A 20,408-nucleotide genomic window follows, 5' to 3' on the forward strand; every position below is an offset into this window, starting at 1 on the left:
CAAAGTGCTGGGCTTATAGACCTGAGCCACACTGCGCCCGGCCCTTAGATCTGAGTTGTAGTAGAAATGGGTAGTTTTAAAAAATGGTTGTTTCCATGGCTGACTTCTGTGTTTCTCTTACTTTTTTCTTTAAGCAGATGTGATTAGAAATTATCTTATTATGCTTCTGTCTTTTACTATTGTATTACATTTCTTTGCTTGCACTTCTTAAACTACTAAAGTGATTAGTTTGTCCACCTTCTGAACTAGAAGACTTAATATAAATCTGAATGTTAATATTGGAGCAAGTGGCCTTAAATTATGAAATAATGTTTTCTTGCCCTCTTGTGGACAAGTAAGACTTTGTAGATTTTAAAATCTTTCCTGCATTAACTTGAGAGCTTCAATGCCAATATTCATTTCAGAGAATTGCAAAGCTGCTGTTAATGAATGATTTTGGGTGCTTAGATAAAATATTTTTTTTTACTTTTGTTTTTGATTTAAAATAGTTGTAAAATACAGACCTTTAAAGGTTAAATAATTTAAGGAGGCTTATCTAATTTTCTTGGTTATTAATAAATTTTGGGGAGTGACATATAATATCTTTGTTCAGTAAGAATGTTTGTTCTACAGAAAGCAATTGTTTTTGCAAGTTCTCAGAAGTATTTTATGGGTTATGCATTTATTTTATCTTTTCAATGTTAGTATAACTGTGAAATTTCCTGTGATGCTGATAAAGAGGATTTTACCAATGTACTTTAAAATTTTTAGTTAACTCAATATCATCAACCAGTAGGTGGAAGATAATATGCTAATGCCTAATAATTTCTTTTAAATGATTATCTAACATCCTCATGTTGTTGATGTTTCATGGCTGTAAAAGTTGGTATGAGCATTAGATTATTTTAGAATCACAAACATGTTTTAAAGATATGATTACAAAAAATTTTTTTTGTTATTTGTCCTTAATAGATACCATTTTCTATATATTTCATGGAGCTCCTATGAATGAAATTGCTTAGAGACTTTCAGTTTTACAGAGATACTTTTTAAATTCTGTTTCATGTCAGCTACAGTGCATACTAAAACTGTTTTCAAGGAGCTTGCAGACAACTGAGCAGACCTTTTTTGTTCTTTCCTTTTAATCTACCTTCCTCCAAAATTTCCCTGTGTAAATTTTGTGTTTTTTTTGCTAAACTTTTGTTATTTGTTCAACTTTATTCCTTACATTGCAGTAAATTGTTTGAATGACTGTCTAGAGACATGGAGTTGCTTGAGGGTACAGTGCCTGTAGATACTCAATAAATATTTGTTTATTTAAGAAAAGTTCTGTTATTTGTGTGTTCATACACACCATTTAAGTTTGGTAAGTATTGTTCTTTCCTAGCGTTTCAAGTACTTATTCTTACTTTTAATCCTAAGTATTTTTCAGGTCCTTCGTTGACTTCTGTTTAAGCCACAGTGTACACACACACACACTCCCTCTCTCTCCCTCTCTCTCTTTCTCTCTCTCTCTGTCTGTCTGTCTCTCTCTCTCTCTCTCTCGTACTATAATAGCTTCTCAAACATTATAATTTAGTCATTGTGTTGCAGATCTTCTTTCTAGGCCTCTACTTTGGATTCCTTATTATTAATCATTGATGACAAAACTAAACCTAGCAGGAATCCCTTGATCTTTTTTTTTTACGTTGTTAACTACCCAATTGACACAGAGTATTTTAAGTAAGTACCCATGAAAATTGGGAGACTTAAGATGCTTTGGGCTTTTACTGATTTTACTGTTAGTAGGTTGGTTTGTTTTTAAGCCTTTCTTTTTGTCTCATAATTTAGGGTTTGTCTGATCCAAGTAATTACCATGAATTTTGTCGATTTTTGGCTCGTTTAAAGACAAATTATCAGCTGGGAGAATTAGTTACGGTGAAAGAATATCCTGAAGTTATCAGATTGATTGCTAATTTTACCATTGCTAGCCTACAGGTAGGTAAAAATATGTAATTACGTTAAACTGTAGCCAATTTTTAAACAACTTCTTAGTAAGGATTGGTGGGGGTATTTTAAAAATATCTATTAATTTGATTACTTTGCTGGAAATGTTCATTGCAGTTTTAGGTAAAGTTCATTGCAATGTATATAACAAAAATTGAGATGCTACTTAATAATTGAAGAATGGCTTGAGAAACTATAATAAAATCTGTGTGAAGAAATAAAATTTTTGCAGATTATGTTATAGAAAAGTTCTTTTTGTAAGTTTAAGGGAGAGGTTACAAAACCATATTTTTCACATGATGTCAACTCTGAAAAATATTCATGGAATGATTAGAGGGAAGTAGAGTAACATTTTAATGTTACTCTGGGTTATAGAATAATAGAGATGTTGGTTTCTTTATACTTTTTTGCACTTATAAATTTACTATATTAAGTATTAATTATATGATAAGAATAAAAGTTAATTTAAAAATGTATGTTTAGTAATTTTGTTCTGTAATTCTTATTGTAGGAAGATGTAATATTTTAAATAACTTCTGCTTTATTTCTTTGTAGCATTGGGAATTTGCTCCTAACAGTATTCATTATTTATTAACTCTGTGGCAAAGGATGGTAGCATCAGTTCCCTTTGTGAAATCAACTGAACCGCACCTACTAGACACTTATGCACCAGAAATTACGAAGGCCTTTATCACGTCTCGGTTGGAATCGGTTGCCATAGTTGTGAGGTATTGAAAAACTAAATGTTTTTGTTGTATTTCCTTTTGCATCTTGGAATTTCTTTAAGATTCAGGTATAAATTTAAAATTCACCCTTTTTAGTGTACAGTTATATGATTTCTGACAAGTGCATACAGTTGTATAACTGCCATCACAAGTGAGATAGAGAATAGTCCCATCAGCCCAGAAAGTTCTTTCGGCTCCCTTTTTAGTCAACTCCCTCCTCACCCTCATCTCTGGCAGTTACTGATTTGTTTTGTGTCCTGTAACTTTTTTGCCTTTTCTGGAATGTTGTATAAATGAAATCATAGAGTATGCAGCTTTTTAGTCTGATTTTTTTTCCACTTAGCATAATGCATTTGAGATTCCTCTGTGTTGTGTTAATACTTTTTTTAAATTGCTGAGTATTATTCCATTTTTATGGATATATCAGTTTGTTTACCCATTCGCCTGTTGCTGGACATTTGAGTTGTTTATGTTTTTGGCAATTTTAAATAAAACTGATGTAAATACTCCACAGATTTTGTATGAACATAAGTTTTTGTTTCTCTTGGGTAAATACCTAGTTGTGGGATTCCTGGGATGTATAGTAATTATATATTTTACTTCATAAGAAGCTGCCAAACTATTTTCCAAAGCGGCTGTACCATTTTGCATTCCCACTCGCAATGTATGAAAAATTCAATTGCTCTGTGTTCTCGCTTGCACTTGATATTGTTGGTTTTAAAAAATTTTACTCATTCTAATAGGTGTGTAGTGTTACCTCCTTGTGGTTTTTCCTTAATGACTAATAATGTTGAGCATATTTTCATGCACTTATTACCATTTGTATGTACTCATTGATAATATGCTAGTCAAATCCGTTTCTCATTTTTTAATTGGGATGTATATTTTCTTAATATTGAGATTTGAGCAGTCTGTATATTTTCTTCACAAGTCTTTCTAATTATGTGTTTTCAAAATATTTTCTCTGTTATTTGCCTTTTCATTTTCTTTTTTTTTTTTTTTTTTGAGACGGAGTTTCGCTCTTGATACCCAGGCTGGAGTGCAATGGCGCGATCTCGGCTCACCGCAACCTCCGCCTCCTGGGTTCAGGCAATTCTCCTGCCTCAGCCTCCTGAGTAGCTGGGATTACAGGCACGCGCCACCATGCCCAGCTAATTTTTTGTATTAGTAGAGACGAGGTTTCACTATGTTGACCAGGATGGTCTCGATCTCTTGACCTCGTGATCCACCCGCCTCGGCCTCCCAAAGTGCTGGGATTACAGGCTTGAGCCACCGCGCCCGGCCTGCCTTTTCATTTTCTTAACAGTCTTTAGAAGAGCAGACATTCTAAATTTTGACAAAGTCTAATTCTTTATTTTTTCTTTTACATATTATGTTTTTGTTGTTATACCTAAGGAAACTAATCCAAAGTCACAGATTTTTCTTTTATTTTTTCTTCTAGAAGTTTTATTTTCTTAGAATTTGCATTTTAGTCTGTGATCTTGTTCAGGCTAATTTTTGTATATTACCTGGGGTAAGGCTAGAGGTTTTTTTTGTTTTTTTTTGGCATATAGATGACCAGTTATTTCAACATCATTTGTATAACAGACTATCCTTTCTCCATTGAATTGTGTTTATGCTTTTGTCAAAACTTAATTGACCACGTACATGTAGTTCTATTTCTGGACTCTGTCCTCATTAATCTATGTGTCTGTTCTTTCACCAGTACCCTGTCTTGATTACTGTAGGTTTATAATAAGCTTTGAAACCAGATAGTATGAGTTCTCTAACTTGCTTTTCTCTCTAAAAATTGTTTTGGCAATTCTGCTTTCTTTGCTTTTTCATATAAATGTTTGAATCAGTTTTATCAGTTTCTACAAAGAAGTTCTGCTGGGATTTTGACTGGAGTTGCATTGAAACTATAGATTAACTTGGAAGAATTGACATGTCAACAACATTGAGTCTCTTAGTCTGTGAGCATGTCTAACTTTTCATTTATATAGCTCTTCTCTGATTTCTTTCATCAAGTGTTTTATGGTTGTTAGCCTTCAGATCTTACATACATTTAGATAGATTTAATTGATACTTATGTTTCCTAATGCCTTTGTATGATTCTGTTTTTGAAATTTCAATTTCTAATTGTTCACTGCCAGTATATACTGATACAGATCATTTTGTAGATTGATCTTGTATGCTGTGACCTTAGTAAGCTTACCTATTAATTTGAGTAGCTTTTTTGTGTTTTTAAAAATATTTTCTATTTACATAATCATACTATCTTCAGATATAGACAGTTTTATTTTTTACCTTCTAATACATTTCTATTTTTATTTTATTTTTTTTTTTTAGAGACAGAGTATCACTCTGTCACCCCAGCTGGAGTGCAGTGGCGTGATCTTGGCTCACTGCAACCTCCACCTCCCAAGTTCAAGCAATTCTCATGCCTCAGCCTCCTCAGTAGCTGGGATTACAGGTGTGTGCCACCATGCCCAGCTAATTTTTGCATTTTTAGAGACAGGATTCAGCTACGTTGGTCTGGCTGGTCTCAAACACCTGGCCCCAAGTGGTCCTCCTGCTTCAGTTTTTTTTATTCCTTTATGATACAGTTTTTATTTAACATAAAGTTTATTTGTGATGAATAAAAGTACTTCACATTCTAATGTTGTCTGCAAACTTACTCTGTGTTTGCAGAGATCACTTAGATGATCCACTGGATGATACTACTACTGTGTTTCAGCAATTGGAGCAGTTGTGCACTGTCAGCAGATGTGAATATGAAAAGACATGTGCTCTTCTTGTGCAGTTATTTGACCAAAATGCACAGAATTACCAAAAACTTCTGCATTCAGCTTCTGGTATAACTGTGGACATCACAATTCAGGAAGGTCAGTGAGCTTTATATGACTACTAAGTATTATGTTGAATATTAAGTAACATAATTAATCACATTAATAGTTCTACTGCAAATTATTTTGATGTATTTTCCCCAATTCCTGGTCCCCTAATAAACATTCATTTTATTAACCTCCTGGGTATATAGGTAAATTGATCATTGATTTTTTTTTTCAATTCTCCTTTATATAAGATTCATAGGATATACTTCTCTCTGGAATCAATATCTAGAAAAACTGGTAATGGCCCTTGAGCAGATAGTTAATGAACATAAATTATCTTTTAACTCTTTGTGTTTTCTTCTTTGCTATACCTGATTGCAAACTCAGAACCCAATTTCAGCAATAAAAAAGAATATTAGATCTCATTATGATTTTGCTTTTATGTATTAGCCTTCATTATGGCTTTATGATTATTTTTATTCCTCAGTTTCTTCATTACTTTGTTTTTAATCCTTTATCAAAGGAGGAGGTATTTTTCTGTATATCCTTTTAGGTCCTTTCAGGAACAGAGGGAGTAAAATTAATACATTTTTCAGATGTCCTTGATAAGATGCATTATGGGAATGGAAATTTCTAGTAGAAAGCACTTTATAATTATAGTTCTGAAGTTGTTTTTCATATTTGTTTATCTTGTATTGGAAACTGAATTTAGTAAGGGATCATAATTAACTTCCAGTGATTTCCCATCTTAACTTTTAAAAAATTCTTTAGAAGATTATCCTTTACATTTGAATAATGTTTTTCTAAATTGCCTTTTCTTTATTATCTGTCCATCTTGCTTTAAGTCAGACAATACTGCCAAGGGGCTAGTGTGAGATAATCTCTACTTCAGTGTTCTTTTTCTTTTATTAGTATCTTATTTACAAATTAAATGGGGGAGAACTAACACTTTTGCAGCATTTAGTCTCTTCATTATTGGTTTATTCTTCTAGTAGAGTTTTGAAAATTATTAAATATCAAATTCATATAAAAGGATATTTTTATATATTGAGACATAGAGAATAGCAGTGACTACAAACATTATTACCTAGCTTAGACAACACATCATTGTCAATACCTTTGCAGCATTTTTTGTTCCTCTTTCCAAATCTGTCCTCTTTCCTATCAACAGAAAATACTTAACAATCTTGAATTTTGTGTTTATCAATTCATGCCTTTTCTTCAGAGTTTTACCACATATGTGTTCATTCTGAAAATGATACATGATTTTGCATATTTCTCAACTTTATACAAATTAACTCATACTATATTTATTCTTTGACAACTTTGTTCTTATCATTTCTCAGAATTTTATTTATGACAGCTCATATTGATGCATATAGCTGTAGTTCCTTCATTTTCTGTGTCATGCACTGTTACGTTGTTTGAATGTACCTCAGTTTGTTTATGCATTCTCTTGTTACTTGCCATTTGTTTTCTGGTTTTTGCTAATAAAATCAGTGCTCCTGTAACAATTGTTGTGTTTATCCATTATATATTCAGCTTTAGTGGTACTGTTAAACTATTTTATGAAGTGATTGTACTACTTGACATCCAACCAATAATATTCAAGTGTTCCCGTCAATCTCTGTCAGGAATGGCAAACCTTTTCTTAAAGTGCCAAATAGTAAATGTTTTAGGTCTCCATCGCAACTACTCAAGTCTGCCTTTGTAGATAGGAAGCAGCCATAGACCATACTGCTGTCTGTGTTTCAGTAAAGTTTTATTTACAAAAGCAGGAGGCTGTCTTATAGGTGGTAGTTTGCTGACCTGGACCTAGATTATTGCCAGCAGCTCATATTATTATACCTACATTTTTGATGGTCTAGTTGAGAATAATATACCTCATGAGTATTTTACTTTTCACTCTACTGATTATGAAGTTTAGTATTGTTTATGTTTATTGATTGTTAGTTGGGTCATCATCAGTGAAAGGTACATGATCTCTTTTGTTCATTTCCACCTCACCACTGGATTGCTTTTATTTTACCGATTTGTAGGTCTTTTATGTATTTTGACATTTAATCATTTAGGTTTTTGAATTGTGAATATAATTCCAAGTTGCAACCTGTCCGCTGCATAGTGTGATATTCTTAGTTATTTTCATATCAAATTTGATTTTGATTAATTCACAAAATTTTTTTTGAAAAGGTAATGTATTTCATTTTGCAAAAATTTTAAAAAAATTAAAATGTGTTCTGTTCCAGTGCTATATCTGTCCTCCCTTTCTTTACTCTAGCAAGTAGTTATTCTATAGTTTTGCATGTCTTTCCAAAGTTTCTATATGCATAAACAGTTATGAATATATCAATTCTTACCTCCCTTATTTACATAGAATACAGCATACCATACTCACTCCTCTGCTTCTTGCTTTTTTAAAAGTGTTTTATAGCTATTTTCCTAATATATAGAGAACTCTTATTTTTTTATATATACATACATAATATTTTACTTTTTGAATATATAATAATTTATTTAACCATTTAATCCACTGTTGACAATGATTTGAGTGATTTACAATCTTTTCCAATTAAAAATATTTCTGTACTGATAATCCTTGTACATGTCATTTTATGTTTATGTGAGTTTATAAGGTAAGTTTCTCCTAGTGGAATTGCTGTTGAGTGGAAGGTTAATGTATTTGTAATTTTGCAATTGTTGCCCAGTTGTTTTCTGTAAGGGTTATACTATTTACTTGTTCACTAGAAATGTATGAGATTATTTCCATGTATCCTTCATAGGACAATATATATATTATACTTTAATTTCTGGGATACATGTGCAGAAAGTGCAGGTTTGTTACACAAGTATACCTGTGCCATGGTGGTTTGCTGTACCCATCAACCCATCATCTACATTAGGTATTTCTTTGAATTCTTGGCAATCCTGTGTGTGAAAAATGGTTTCTCGGTGTAATTTAATTTTTGCATTTCTCCTATCAGTGAGGTTGTACATTGTTTAAATTTAGATAAGAGCCATTTGGTCTTTTTTTTTTTTTTCCCCCTTTGCTCACTTTTCTGTTGGGTTGTTGGTCCTTTTTTTTCTCTCATTGATTTCTAAGAGCTTTTATAGTTAGGAAAGTGAGCCCCTTTTCTGTGTTCAGAGTTGCAAATATCTTTTTCCTTTTTTGCTTAGCATATGTTTTAGAGATTCAAATAGGTTGTGTTTATTTTGTTTTTGTTATTGCATAGTATTCCATAGTATGACTTTACCATAGTTTATCCATTCTCCAGCTCATGGACATTGAATTACACTTACAGTTTTTGGTTATTGCAAATAATGATGCTCTTAACATTTTTAGACAAATATTTGTATGTAGAAGAAATTTTCATTTCTTTTGGATAGATACTTAAGATGAATGCTGGGTTATATGGTAAATGTATGTTTAATGTTATAAAGTACTGCTAAACAGTTTTATGAAGTGGATATGTCATTTTTCATTCCAGTTAACACTGTATAAGAGTTTCACTTACTCTGCATCCTTGCCATCATTTGCTATCATCTATTTTCTTTAGGCACTCTACTGGGTGTCTAGTGTTATCTCATTGTGGTTATAATTTGCATTTCAGTAATGATTAATGATGTTAAGCATCTTTTCTATTCTTTTTTGCCACTCATATTTCTTATTTTATGAAAGTCTGTTGTCCATTTTTATTTTTATTTATTTTTATTTTTTTCTTTAAACAGTTCACATTTGTTATTGATAACAATAAGAAAATCTTTTAAAGACTATCAGTATTGTATTACCAAGAGTGAGGTAATATGTTTACAAAACATTTACAGAATTTGATATGCAAATCACAAACTTAGGAAGGAAAGTGAATAAAGACACTAGTAATAGAGGAAAATCAAAGAATCATTAGTGCTAAGAAATGGGAAATGACAGCAGCATTTTAAAAGAGTGGCAAGGTACTGAAAGTACAGATGCAGTGCAAACGGCATACTCAAACCATAGCTGCCCCAGACTTCCCTTACAGGGAGAGTGAGACTGGATTACTCAGGAGACCCTGGACCCTGTGAGCATTTGTGCAGTCATGTGCTTTGGGCTCTTAAAGATGCACTCAATTCTCTGGGGATGAAAGAGTGCCACTCCCGAATCAACTTAAAAAGAGCAGATCTTCAGCCTGGCTGCAATTCAAACAGTTCTATAAGCATCTCTGGACACATGAGGACTGTTGAATGAAGCATTTTCTTGGCAGCTGTCAGCAAAATCGCCATCTGAGACACAGAGAAAGAGAGAAAGAAAGAGAAAGCAGGGACCATCTTCAGGTCCTTATGATTTGGGAACAGGAGGCACCAAATGGGGGCAGCACAGATGCGCTACTGGCCCTACCGCACTTTCTGGAAGCAAGGCTTCGGGTACAACTGAGGAGCTGGATCTCTAAAAGCAAATACATAAATGTGGACCAAAGGCAGGTGACCACCACGGAGGCCCAGGACATCTACCGTGTGCACGTCAGGATATCTACAGTGTGCAGGCAGCCACTGGGGCTGACCTGACTGGGCGAGAGGGCTGCTGGGTACCTCCCCAGCCCTCCTGATCCCTGCACAGGGCACACACGGCCTCCACACAGCCCTCCAGTGACGCGGCACCCACCCAATGCCTCAGAGCAGTGCTGAGACAGCACCACCAGGATTTCCATGCTTACCACGCACACGGGTGACAGCCACATGGGGTTTGGCATGAAAAGCACGGCCTCTGCTGCACAGAGACACACGCTGCATGTCTTTACCATGGAGGCCGCCCCTATGCGGCTTCCAGACAGATTCTCAAATCACCGGCTCTTCCCATGAAAAGCTGAAACATAAGGGCCTGTACCAGATACAGCAGGCTTTAAAATCAGGAATTAAACAGAAATGTAAAAGGCAAACAAATCCCGCATTCTGATTTGCTTCTGTAGACACCTTTGTTACTCAAACTAAGTTTCTACACACCCCGTCCCCCCAGCACCCCACCGTCATGCACACATGCACACACACAGCACATGCATGCACACACACGCTTGAGTCCACCATTCGCTGTACAAAGAAGCAGGGCTCCTACAGGCCACACGCCACCCTGACGTGGTTGTGGCAGATGCTGCTTAGCTATGAATAAAACCCTGCGGACGGTGTCAAACGGCAAATGTGACTTGCTGGTTCCCAGACGGCCTCTAGCAGCCACAGGAGGACACAGAAGAGATGCCTATGCTGAGCTGACTGCAGGTGAGGGGGCGACGCACGGAAGGAAAAAGGGCAAGAACCCCCCCACCCAAGTTCACACACAGAAAAATCCAGCTCTAAAAAGTATTAAAAAGATTTGAAAAGGAGGAGAGAGGAAGTAACGTTGAATGATGGCAGCATTTTCCTGGAGTCACCCGGAGTCCCCAAGAGCCCCTCCTGAGCCCCAGCCCCACTTCAGGACAGCACGTAGAGTGGGGGGGTCTGCCTACGGGACAGGGTGCTCCGCAGGTGGTCTCTGAATCCTCAGAGGAAGAAGGACCTCACGGGCTGTCCTTAAGTCCACAGACCATCTCGACTGTGACAGGAGGTGTGACGGCCACGATGCAGCTTGGGGTAAACGTGCTGACAGCTTCTGTCCCAGGTGAGGAGGGGCCATCTCTCGAGATGTCACAGAAATTCATTCACTAACGGACAATGCAGAGTTCGCTGGAAAAATTTTTTGCATCAACATCAATCTTTTAACTGGTATAGAAGCTACTGTTCTTTCAAGAGAGTCCTTGTGCTCTGGTTGGATTTTGTGCACAACGTATACAAAATCTATGGCTATTGAGTTAAGTTAGGATCAGAGTTAAAACTACCTGCCAAGAGAGTTTTGGGATCAAATGACTACGTTTACCATCCAGAGAGCTATTTGCTCTCTAGAGGTGAGAGGAGTCTGTACAATGTCACGCTGGGTGGGTGGGCGGGCGCAGCTGGCTGTTGTAGGAGGGGCGGCCATCCCCTCCGCATGCTAGGCACAGGCGGCACGGCACTACCTGGAGATCATGGAGCTGGAGTGGGACTGGCTGGAGGAGGTGGTGGCAGCACTCAGCTGCGAGAAGCCACTGTGGCTGGACTCCAGGCTGGTCATGGAACCTCTGAAATCCTCGGAGCCGATCACCTCGGTGTAATACATCACTTTACACTTGTGCGAAGTGACCTGCAGGGATGCGAGCACGTCGTCTACCTGGGGCAGGCTGCTGGCGGTGCACACAGGCATGCTGTGGAATTTCCACTGCAGGATGTAGAAGCCTGGCCACCTGGTCACATGGGAGCCCTGCACGCTTTCTCCTTTGCAAATCAGAGGCGATTCCATCATGCTGTAGTCGCAGCCCAGCTGCCAGACTTTGTCTATAAGCTGCACATTGTTCCCGCTTGGAGAGGTGATGCTGTGGGCCTCCAGGGAGTCCTTTTTGGGTGGCTGTGGTGACCTCTTGGAGTGATAGATGTTGAAGACAATGTCCCCTTTGCACACGCCGAAATCCAAAGTGATAACTGAAGAGGCATCCACAATCTGAACGAGAATCTCGTGTAAGGCTCCTTTGAAGACGCTTGCAGACTGGTAGATGGTCTCGTTCCAGAGCTTGAGGTCTTCCAGTCCGCCCTCTGGCACTTCGCACATGCACTCCCCATTCAGGAAATCTGGAATAATCTCTTTGTCAGTGTAATCCAGCAGGCCTCCTGGACCCTAGTAGTCGTTTCCTGCGTAAATGAGGAATTTCCCTCTGGTGTTGTCATCAATGAAGGGACTCACCAGCGTCCAGAGCACAGGAAACACCCTGGGCGCCCGCAGGATGAGAAGGCGGCCCAGAATCTCGGGGTAGTTGGCCTCCACCACCTCGATGATCCACAGCAGCGCTTTGACACCAGGTCTCCACAAGTGGTGCATGTTCAGCCCTTCCAAGTCCACCAGGCAGGTCCAGGAGCTGATAGGCCGACCAAAGACTTTTGTATCTCTTCACATCGTCTTAGCCCTTCTTCATTTATGGAAAGAATGTATCTCAGCAGGGCCTCCTTCTCGAGCGCTCTCACCAAGCCTTTGGTGTCCATCTGCCCCAGCCTGAGCACGTAGAGGGGCCGCCCATCTTTGTTGTGTTGATGCCAGCCTCCTGCGCAGTAATCCTGAAGGACCTGTGGAGGGGTCCAGGTATCGAGAATGTAGTCCACCTGGTGCTGCTTCCGCCACGTCAAAGATTGACACATGATCTCTCTGGCTTTGTCAATATTAAAATCCCGCGCACCTAAGAACCGAAGAATATGCTCATCTTTTGGAATTTTGCCCTTGTGGGTCTCCTGGAGCCACTGGCGAAGTCTAATGAGGCAGCTCTCTGCAGCGGAGTCAAATCGCCCAAGTATCTCTTGATGTAGTCGGCATCTAGTTTGTCATCAGGGGTGCCCACCACGGGCTCAGGTGCGCTGGGGCTGCTGAGGGCATCCCCACTTAGCCCCTCCTTGAGGGCAGCATCTGGGATAACGACGGCCATGGATGCTGCTTGTTTCTTGCAAGAGGATGAAGATGTCTCTGAAGAGGGCGTGATGGAAGGCGGAGTCCAACAGGGCACAAAGGTTATGTCTTCTTCCAACTGGTGAAGGTAGTATTCAGTGATTTCCTTTCTTTTTTTAATGTTGCTGGTATATTGTTTCATTGCAATTTTTTCCACTGTACTTTCAAAACCAAAGAAAGATTTAATATCTAAACTTGCAGACTGCTCAAAACAGGTCCAATCTTCATTTTCAGGGTGAACGATGTAGCAGCAATGCTTGTTAATGATGACCCGATTGGAAAATATTTCATTATGAACCTCGATGTGCAAAGTACGTTCCCGAGAATTCAGTGAGTTTTTCTGGACAAAATAAACAAAATCAACTCCTGCGATCTTCTTCAGCAGCCTGGGCGCATCCACGTCCAGCTTGCAGCGCCTTTCGATGACGTGAATAGCCCCATCTTCACTCTTGAATTCGTTCACAGTGTCACTATTCACCAACATTGGAATCAAGGGACACGTAGGGAACCTCCTTTCATAGGCAGCCATAATTAATTCAAAGGGGTATTTGTACACCCTCACTGGTGACTGGTATTTTTGCACCATGATTGTAATATAATAGCAATCCTCTCACACCTGTCTTGCTCAGGATAATCATTAAGAATGATATTTTATACTGAATATGGTGAGAGGATATTCAAACATACAAATTGAATATCCTCAAGGCGCCCAAAGTCTAGCTCTTGTCAGAAAGTCTGGGCCTGGCACGCAGGGTGGCAAGGGGCGTTCATACCGGCAGCTCCATGGGGCCGTCGCGGTTCGACTGCTCGGTGGCCACAGCTCCACCGCAGGTTCCAGGGAGGGGGCAAGGGGGGCGGGAGGGAGGAGGGGCGCGGCGAGGGCTCGAGTGGTTGTTCTGTTGTCCGTTTTTAAATTGGATTGTTGGCTCTTTTGTATGTGCTATGGGATTGTAAGAGTTCTATATACAATCTTTTTTCACATACGTGTTTTACAAATATTTTCTCTCAGTCTGTGGTTTGTCGTCTTAACTGTTTTTCAAAGGTGAAACGTTTTTAATTTTGATGGTCTACTATTTCACTTTCTTTATTGCTTGAGGTTGTTGTGTTTAAGAAATCTTTTCTAACCTAATGCTCTGAAGACTTCTCTGATTTCTATAATCAATTGGCGTTCATTTTTATGAATGTTGTGAGATAAGGGTCAAAGCTTACAGTTATTCAGTTGTTCTAACGCCATTTGTAGATAAGACTGTCTTTTGCCCCAATTGAATTACCATGACATCTTGGTCAAAAATCAATTGAACATAAAATGCTAGGGTCTGTTAGCAGACTTTTTGTTCTGTACTACTGATCTATATGTTTATCCTTATGCTAATACTATGTTGTCTTGATTACTGTAGCTTTAATAATTCTTGAAATCAGGTAATACAAATTCTTTAACCTTATTTTTTTTTTCAAAACAGTTTTGGCTTTTCTAGGTCTTTTTCCTTTACTAATTAATTTTAGCATCACCTTCTCAGTTTCTTCAAAGTAGGTGCTAGAATTTCGGTAGTGTTTACCTCAATCTATACATCCGTTTGGGCCAGCTTAACAGTATTGAGGCTTGCAGTTCATGAACATTTAGTTTTCTTTGCAGTGTTTTCTTGTTTTGAGTGTACTGTTATTGAAATTGTTCACTGAGTTTATTTCTATGCATTTTTGATGCTATTGTAAATTTCCTGATTATTCTCTACTACTCTATTAAACCAGAATTGAATTTTTTCTTTGTGTCTTATAACTTTGCTAAATTTATTAGTTCTAATAACTTTTATAGATTATTAGGATTGTCTATGTGATCATATTGTCTGCAAGTATAGTTTCATGTCGTCTTTCCAGTCTCCATGTCTTTTATTTATTCGTCTTGGCTTAGTCTACTGATAGGACTTCTGGTACAGTGTTGAATATAAGTGTTAAGAAGGGCACATTCTTGCCTTGTTCCCATTTGTAAATAGAAGGCATTGAACATTTTGCTGTTGAGTATGATGTTATCTGTGTGCTGTTTGAAGACATTCATAAGTTTGAGGACGTTCTCTTCAATTCCTTAGGGTATTTATAATGAATAGCATATTATTTTTGGGTTTTAAAATAGACTTTTTCGTCGGGTGTGGTGGCTTATGCCTGTAATCCCAGCACTTTGGGAGGCTAAGGCAGGCGGATCACAAGTTCAAGAGATTGAGACCACCCTGGCCAACATGCTGAAACCCTGCCTCTACTAAAAATACAAAAATTCACTGGGCGTAGTGGCATATGCCTGTAGTCCCAGCTACTCAGGAGGCTGAGGCAGGAGAATCACTTGGATCCCATAGGCGGAGGTTACAGGGAGCTGAGATTGTGCCACTGCACTCCAGCCTGGTGACAGAGCGAGGTTCCATCTCAAAAAAAAAAAAAAAGACTTGTTGTGCATCTATTCAAATGACTTTTTTCCTTTATTTTATGGATGTAGTGAATTATATTAATTGATTTTTCAATGTTAAACCAGCTTTGCATTCTCAGGATAAATCCTACTTGGTCATAATATAATGTTTCTTTAGAAATTGTTAAATTCAATTTGCAACACTTTTGTTATTTTATATCAATGTTTGTGAAGGATATTGGTTTGTAGTTTTCTTGTGGTGACTTTGCCTGGTTTGGGTAACATGGTAATACTGGCTTCATAAAATGAGTCAGGTAGTGTTCCCTCTTCCTCCTCTAGCTTCTGAAAGAATTTCTGTAATATTGCTTTTATTTCTTCTTTAAGAGTGATAGAATTCATCTCTGAAGCTAGTGGGCCAAGAGGGTTTACAATTGTGAATTCATTTTCTTTAATCAGCATAGAGCTATTAAATTTTCTGTTTCCCTTGGGGTCGAATTTAGTCATTGATGTCTTTCAAAGAATTTGCTCAATGTTTTAATTTATTGGAATAAAATTATTCTCAATATTCCATTGTTATTAGTATCTTCAGAAGTTAAAGTTGAGATTGATAATTTTGTGATTTTCTTTTGCTCTTGAGTGACTCAACTAGAATTTTATCAGTTTTGTTGATCTTTTCAGAGAACCATTTTTAAAAAGTTTCATTGATCTTCTTTATTCTTGGTTCATTTTCTATTTCATTGGTTTTTTTTTTCCAGCTTTATTATTTTCTGCCTTATAGTTACTTTGGATGTTATTTAATATTCCTTTTCTAATTCTGGGTGCAAACTCCAGATCTTTGAGTTTTAGATTTTTGGTCTTTTCTAATAGAAACATTTAAAGCTATAAATATTTCTTTAAACATTACTTTAGTTGCATCCCACAAGTTTTGTTGTTTTATTTTTGTTTTCACTTAAAGATAATTTCTTTGTTCTTTGTGAATTTATGGATTATGTAGAAGTGTGCTTTTAAGTTACAAATATTTGGGGTTTCCCTAGTTATTGTTACTGATTTTTAAATTTTACCTTGGTCTAATATCATTTTGTGTGATTTTAGCCTTTCTAAATTTATTAAGACTTGTCGTATGACCCAGAATATGGCTTTGTCCTGGTAAACATAGCATATACACTTAAAAAGAATATGTATTTTGCTATTGTTGGGTATAATATTATATAAATGTAAATTAAGATGATAATGTTCACATATTCTTTGTCTTTACTGATGTTTTTGTCTAATTCTGTTGTTTACAGAGAGAAGGTTGTTAAAATCTCCAAATATGATTGTGGAATTATTTATATTCTAATTCCATCAATTTTTGCATCATGTAAACATTTGTAATTGTTATGTCTTCCTTATTAATTGACCTATTCTCTTGAAATCTGTCTTTTCTGATATTACTGTACCACTGTCTTCATATGCTTACTGTTTATGTAGTATATCTTTCTCCATCCATTTACTTCCGATCTGTCTGTGTCTTTATATTTAAAGTGTGTCTCTTGTAGGTGATATATAGTTGTTCTCTTTTAAAAAATCCATTCTGACTATCTCTGTCTTTTAACTGGAGTGTTTAGTTCATTTGGTAAATGGAGGTGGGGAGGTGGCCACCAACTTAATTCCATTTAAATTATTTTCTTAGAAAGAAAATTTCATATCACACTGGTATTTAGGCCACAAACCATGTGAGGTCTGACTTAAAGGTTTTTTTTCCTCCTCTACACTTAGCACTGAGGTCAAGTCACACAGGCTTCTGTGTTATCTTTCTTTGTTTAGGGCACATTTTTTCCCCAGTTTGTATTTTCATTTAGGGTGTAACTCTTTGCATCAGCTTTTTTGAACTTCTCACATTGGGCCTGTCCTAGGCTTTTTCCTTTGGCCATCAGAGGAGAAGCTCAAACTCTCTAGTTATATCTGTGCTTATCTCTAAATTTCAGCCGTTACATTATTTTTGGATATTGAGGATTATTTTACTCTTCCACCAACTCAGTAGTACATTGGGTACCTTTGTGCAAATTAGAAAAGCATTCCATTTCATCCAGGCCAGTGCAACAGCATGCTAGAGTAAATAGATTGGTGAGTAGAATACAGGCTGGATTTCAGTCCCAACTTGTCCTCTCGGTTGAGTATCTTTACAGGTGACTCTGCAAGCTTCTGTTGTAGTGTTACTGGTTTTGTTTTGACTGATGACACAATGGCAATATTTTATCATTTCAGATTTGTGTTCTGTGTGCAGACATTAGTTTGGATTGTGTTATTTTATAATTTGGATTGTGTTTAGCCAACTACCTATAAAATCACATTTTTTTTTTTTCGTATATAACACAGACAATTAGTGTTTGGTTCTTCAAAAGTAAAGAGTTAGTAATAACTTCAGTGTGGTCAACTAGATCCTCTGAAAGGCCTTTTAGCCACAAAACAATCAGATCCTGGGCTTACAGTAAGTACATGACATTTCTTAGTGTTTTTTTCTTCCCACTCCTCTGCTCTATGATTCTCTGTCTCTCCTTTCTCTGACCTCTTCCTTCCCAACCTCTCCCATCGCCCAGATCAAAAAGTGAACTTTAATCAGAGTGGTCAAACAGCAAACAAGGGCAAAAGGCAGGGTTGCTGTCAAAGACAGATTATCAATATCAATGATAAAATTAGTGACGAAGCCATAGGCTGGTAGCAAGATAGGTGTGCCAGACCTGAGACTCTTAGTATTATGTTGAACCCTCAAAAGGGTATAAAATGGTTCTAAATTGGTAGATACCCTGGCTTCCAGCAGAAGTGAATTAAAACCTTCTCCAAAGGATAGCAACCATAATTTAGGGCCTTGGGAATCCTGTAGATTAAGATAAGCAAGTGTTCATAATAAACAAAAACAATAAAAGCCAGCACATAAACAACAAAATAAGCTGCCACGAAGGAGCACTAACAAAAATAATATAAGTTATCTATTTGATGTAGAACCCCTATCTCCTAAGGACTCTTAAGATGTTGGAATTGGATAGGAATATAAAGCAATTATATGTGAAATGTTTAAAGAAATAAAAAACAGAATCACAAATGAGCAAATAGCAGGAGTGTGGGAAAAAAAACGGGAAGATATGAAAAGGACCTCAAAAAACTTTTTTTATTGAAAACTTTGTGATGTAAAATTTAATGGATGTGTTAAACAGTAAATTGAACCCAACTGAGGAAAGCATTAGCAAACTGGCAGTAAGAACTGAAGAAATTTTCAAGACTCTAGGATAAAAGGAAAATGAAAATATTAGAAGAGACATTAAAGGATGGAATGAGAAGGTCAGGTATGTCAAAATGAGTCCCAGAAAGAAAGAATAGAGGAAAGAGGAGAGGTGATAACTGAAAAAATTCCGAGAATTTTTTTGACTTAATAGAAGACATGAATTCATCAATACAGCAAGCCCAACATACACCCATAAGAAACAAAAACAACACTTTAGCCAAACTATATAACCCCAAAGACAAAATCTTAAAAGCAGCTAGAGAAGAAAGATCACTTACAAAGTAATGTAAACTGGACCAATAACTCACTTCTCAACAGTAAAAATGGAAGCCATAAGATGTTAGAATATTGTTCTTAAATAACTGAGCAAAAAATCTGCCATCCTATCATTATATATCAGCAAAAGTATCTTTCAAGAATGAACAATGGAGATTTTCAGACAAATGAAAACAGAAAGTTCTCTACTAGCAGATCTTTCATTAAAGGTTTTCATGAAACATTTTAAAGGTTATTTTTGAGGAAAAAGTGACATGATCCCAGAAGGAAGAAAAGGAGTACATGGAAATTGGTAAACTCATAAATTAAGATGCAGTCTTGCTTTGTTGCACAGGGTGTGATCTCAGTTTACGGCAACCTCTGCCTTCCAAGTTCAAGTCATTCTCCTGCCTCAGCCTCCTAAGTAGCTGGGACTATAGGCACGTGTCATGCCTGGCTAAATTTTTTATATTGTTTTAGTAGAGATGGAGTTTCACCATGTTGGCCAGGCTGGTCTCGAATTTCTGACCTCAGATGATCTGCTTACCTCAGCCTCCCAAAATGCCAGGATTGCAGGCATGAACCACTGCACCTGGCTGTAAACACATACATTTTAACATGTATAGTCTGTATTAAAAAAAAGATTATGTTTAATTTGTGGAATTAAAAAAGAACTGAATAAAAACACCAAAAGACCAAGCATGTCAGAGAGAGAGTAGGGGGAGTGATGAGAATTAAAATTGTTTTAAGTCCTTGTCTTATTTAGGAAGGCAATGAAAATAACAGCACTTCAAGGGTAACAACTTAAAGAGTAGAAACTGTATGACTGTCTTCCATAACCCAGCAAAGGGAAAATAATAAAATAAAAAAATAAACAAATTCAATTTTTTTATAGCCAAGAAAGGAGGAAAGTGAAGAACCAGAGACAATAGGACAGCAATAGACAACAATTTAAAAAAAAAACGGTAGGACTGTTCCAGAAATGTTATTAATCCAATAAACATAAATGAGTTAAATTTGTAGTTAAACCAGATCATGAATTAGAATATTTTTAAAATAGCCAAATGCTAATTATAAGTTACATACTCAAAACATTAAAACATGGAAAGTTGAAAGGAAAAGGATATTTTAAAATGTGCTATGCAAATATGAACCTATAGGAGGCTAGGATCATTGTTAAACAAAAATAACTTTAAGATAAAAAGCATTATTACAACTAGAGCTAATGGTTTGTGTACCAGAAAGGGACTGGTTGAGCACTGCAATTTCAAAAATCTAAAATCTGAAATGCTCCAAAATATAAAACTTTCTGAGCACTGACATGATGCTCAAAGGAAATGCTCATTGAAGCATTAAGAATTTGGGTTTTTGGAATTGATATTTTCATCCAACCATGCAACTATTCCAAAATCTGGAAAAATTCAGAATTGAGAGCACTTCTGGTCCCAAGCATTTCAGATCAGGGTTACTCAAC

General features: G+C 36.8%; 2 protein-coding genes across 2 annotated transcripts in view; one reads left to right on the forward strand and one right to left on the reverse strand.

The window, feature by feature from the left end:
* Positions 1-20,408, forward strand: part of RANBP17 (RAN binding protein 17) — a 377,695-nt gene that overhangs the window by 53,611 nt on the left and 303,676 nt on the right. The window contains exons 10-12 of the mRNA XM_064376519.1: positions 1,810-1,956; positions 2,521-2,693; positions 5,361-5,554. Of these exons, the coding sequence (XP_064232589.1) occupies positions 1,810-1,956; positions 2,521-2,693; positions 5,361-5,554 (514 nt within the window). The remainder of the gene's footprint in view (positions 1-1,809; positions 1,957-2,520; positions 2,694-5,360; positions 5,555-20,408) is intronic.
* On the reverse strand, positions 9,700-13,667 carry LOC105723231 (SEC14-like protein 1). Its single transcript, XM_064376550.1, is given in 4 exon segments — positions 9,700-9,760; positions 11,521-12,478; positions 12,481-12,855; positions 12,858-13,667. Coding segments are annotated over 4 exon segments (2,106 nt in total). The 5' UTR covers positions 13,615-13,667; the 3' UTR covers positions 9,700-9,744.

Source organism: Aotus nancymaae, unplaced genomic scaffold (assembly GCF_030222135.1).
Source record: "Aotus nancymaae isolate 86718 unplaced genomic scaffold, 86718_ANA_hifiasm-v0.15.2.pri h1tg000015l_1, whole genome shotgun sequence".
Taxonomy (NCBI): Eukaryota; Metazoa; Chordata; class Mammalia; order Primates; family Aotidae; genus Aotus; species Aotus nancymaae.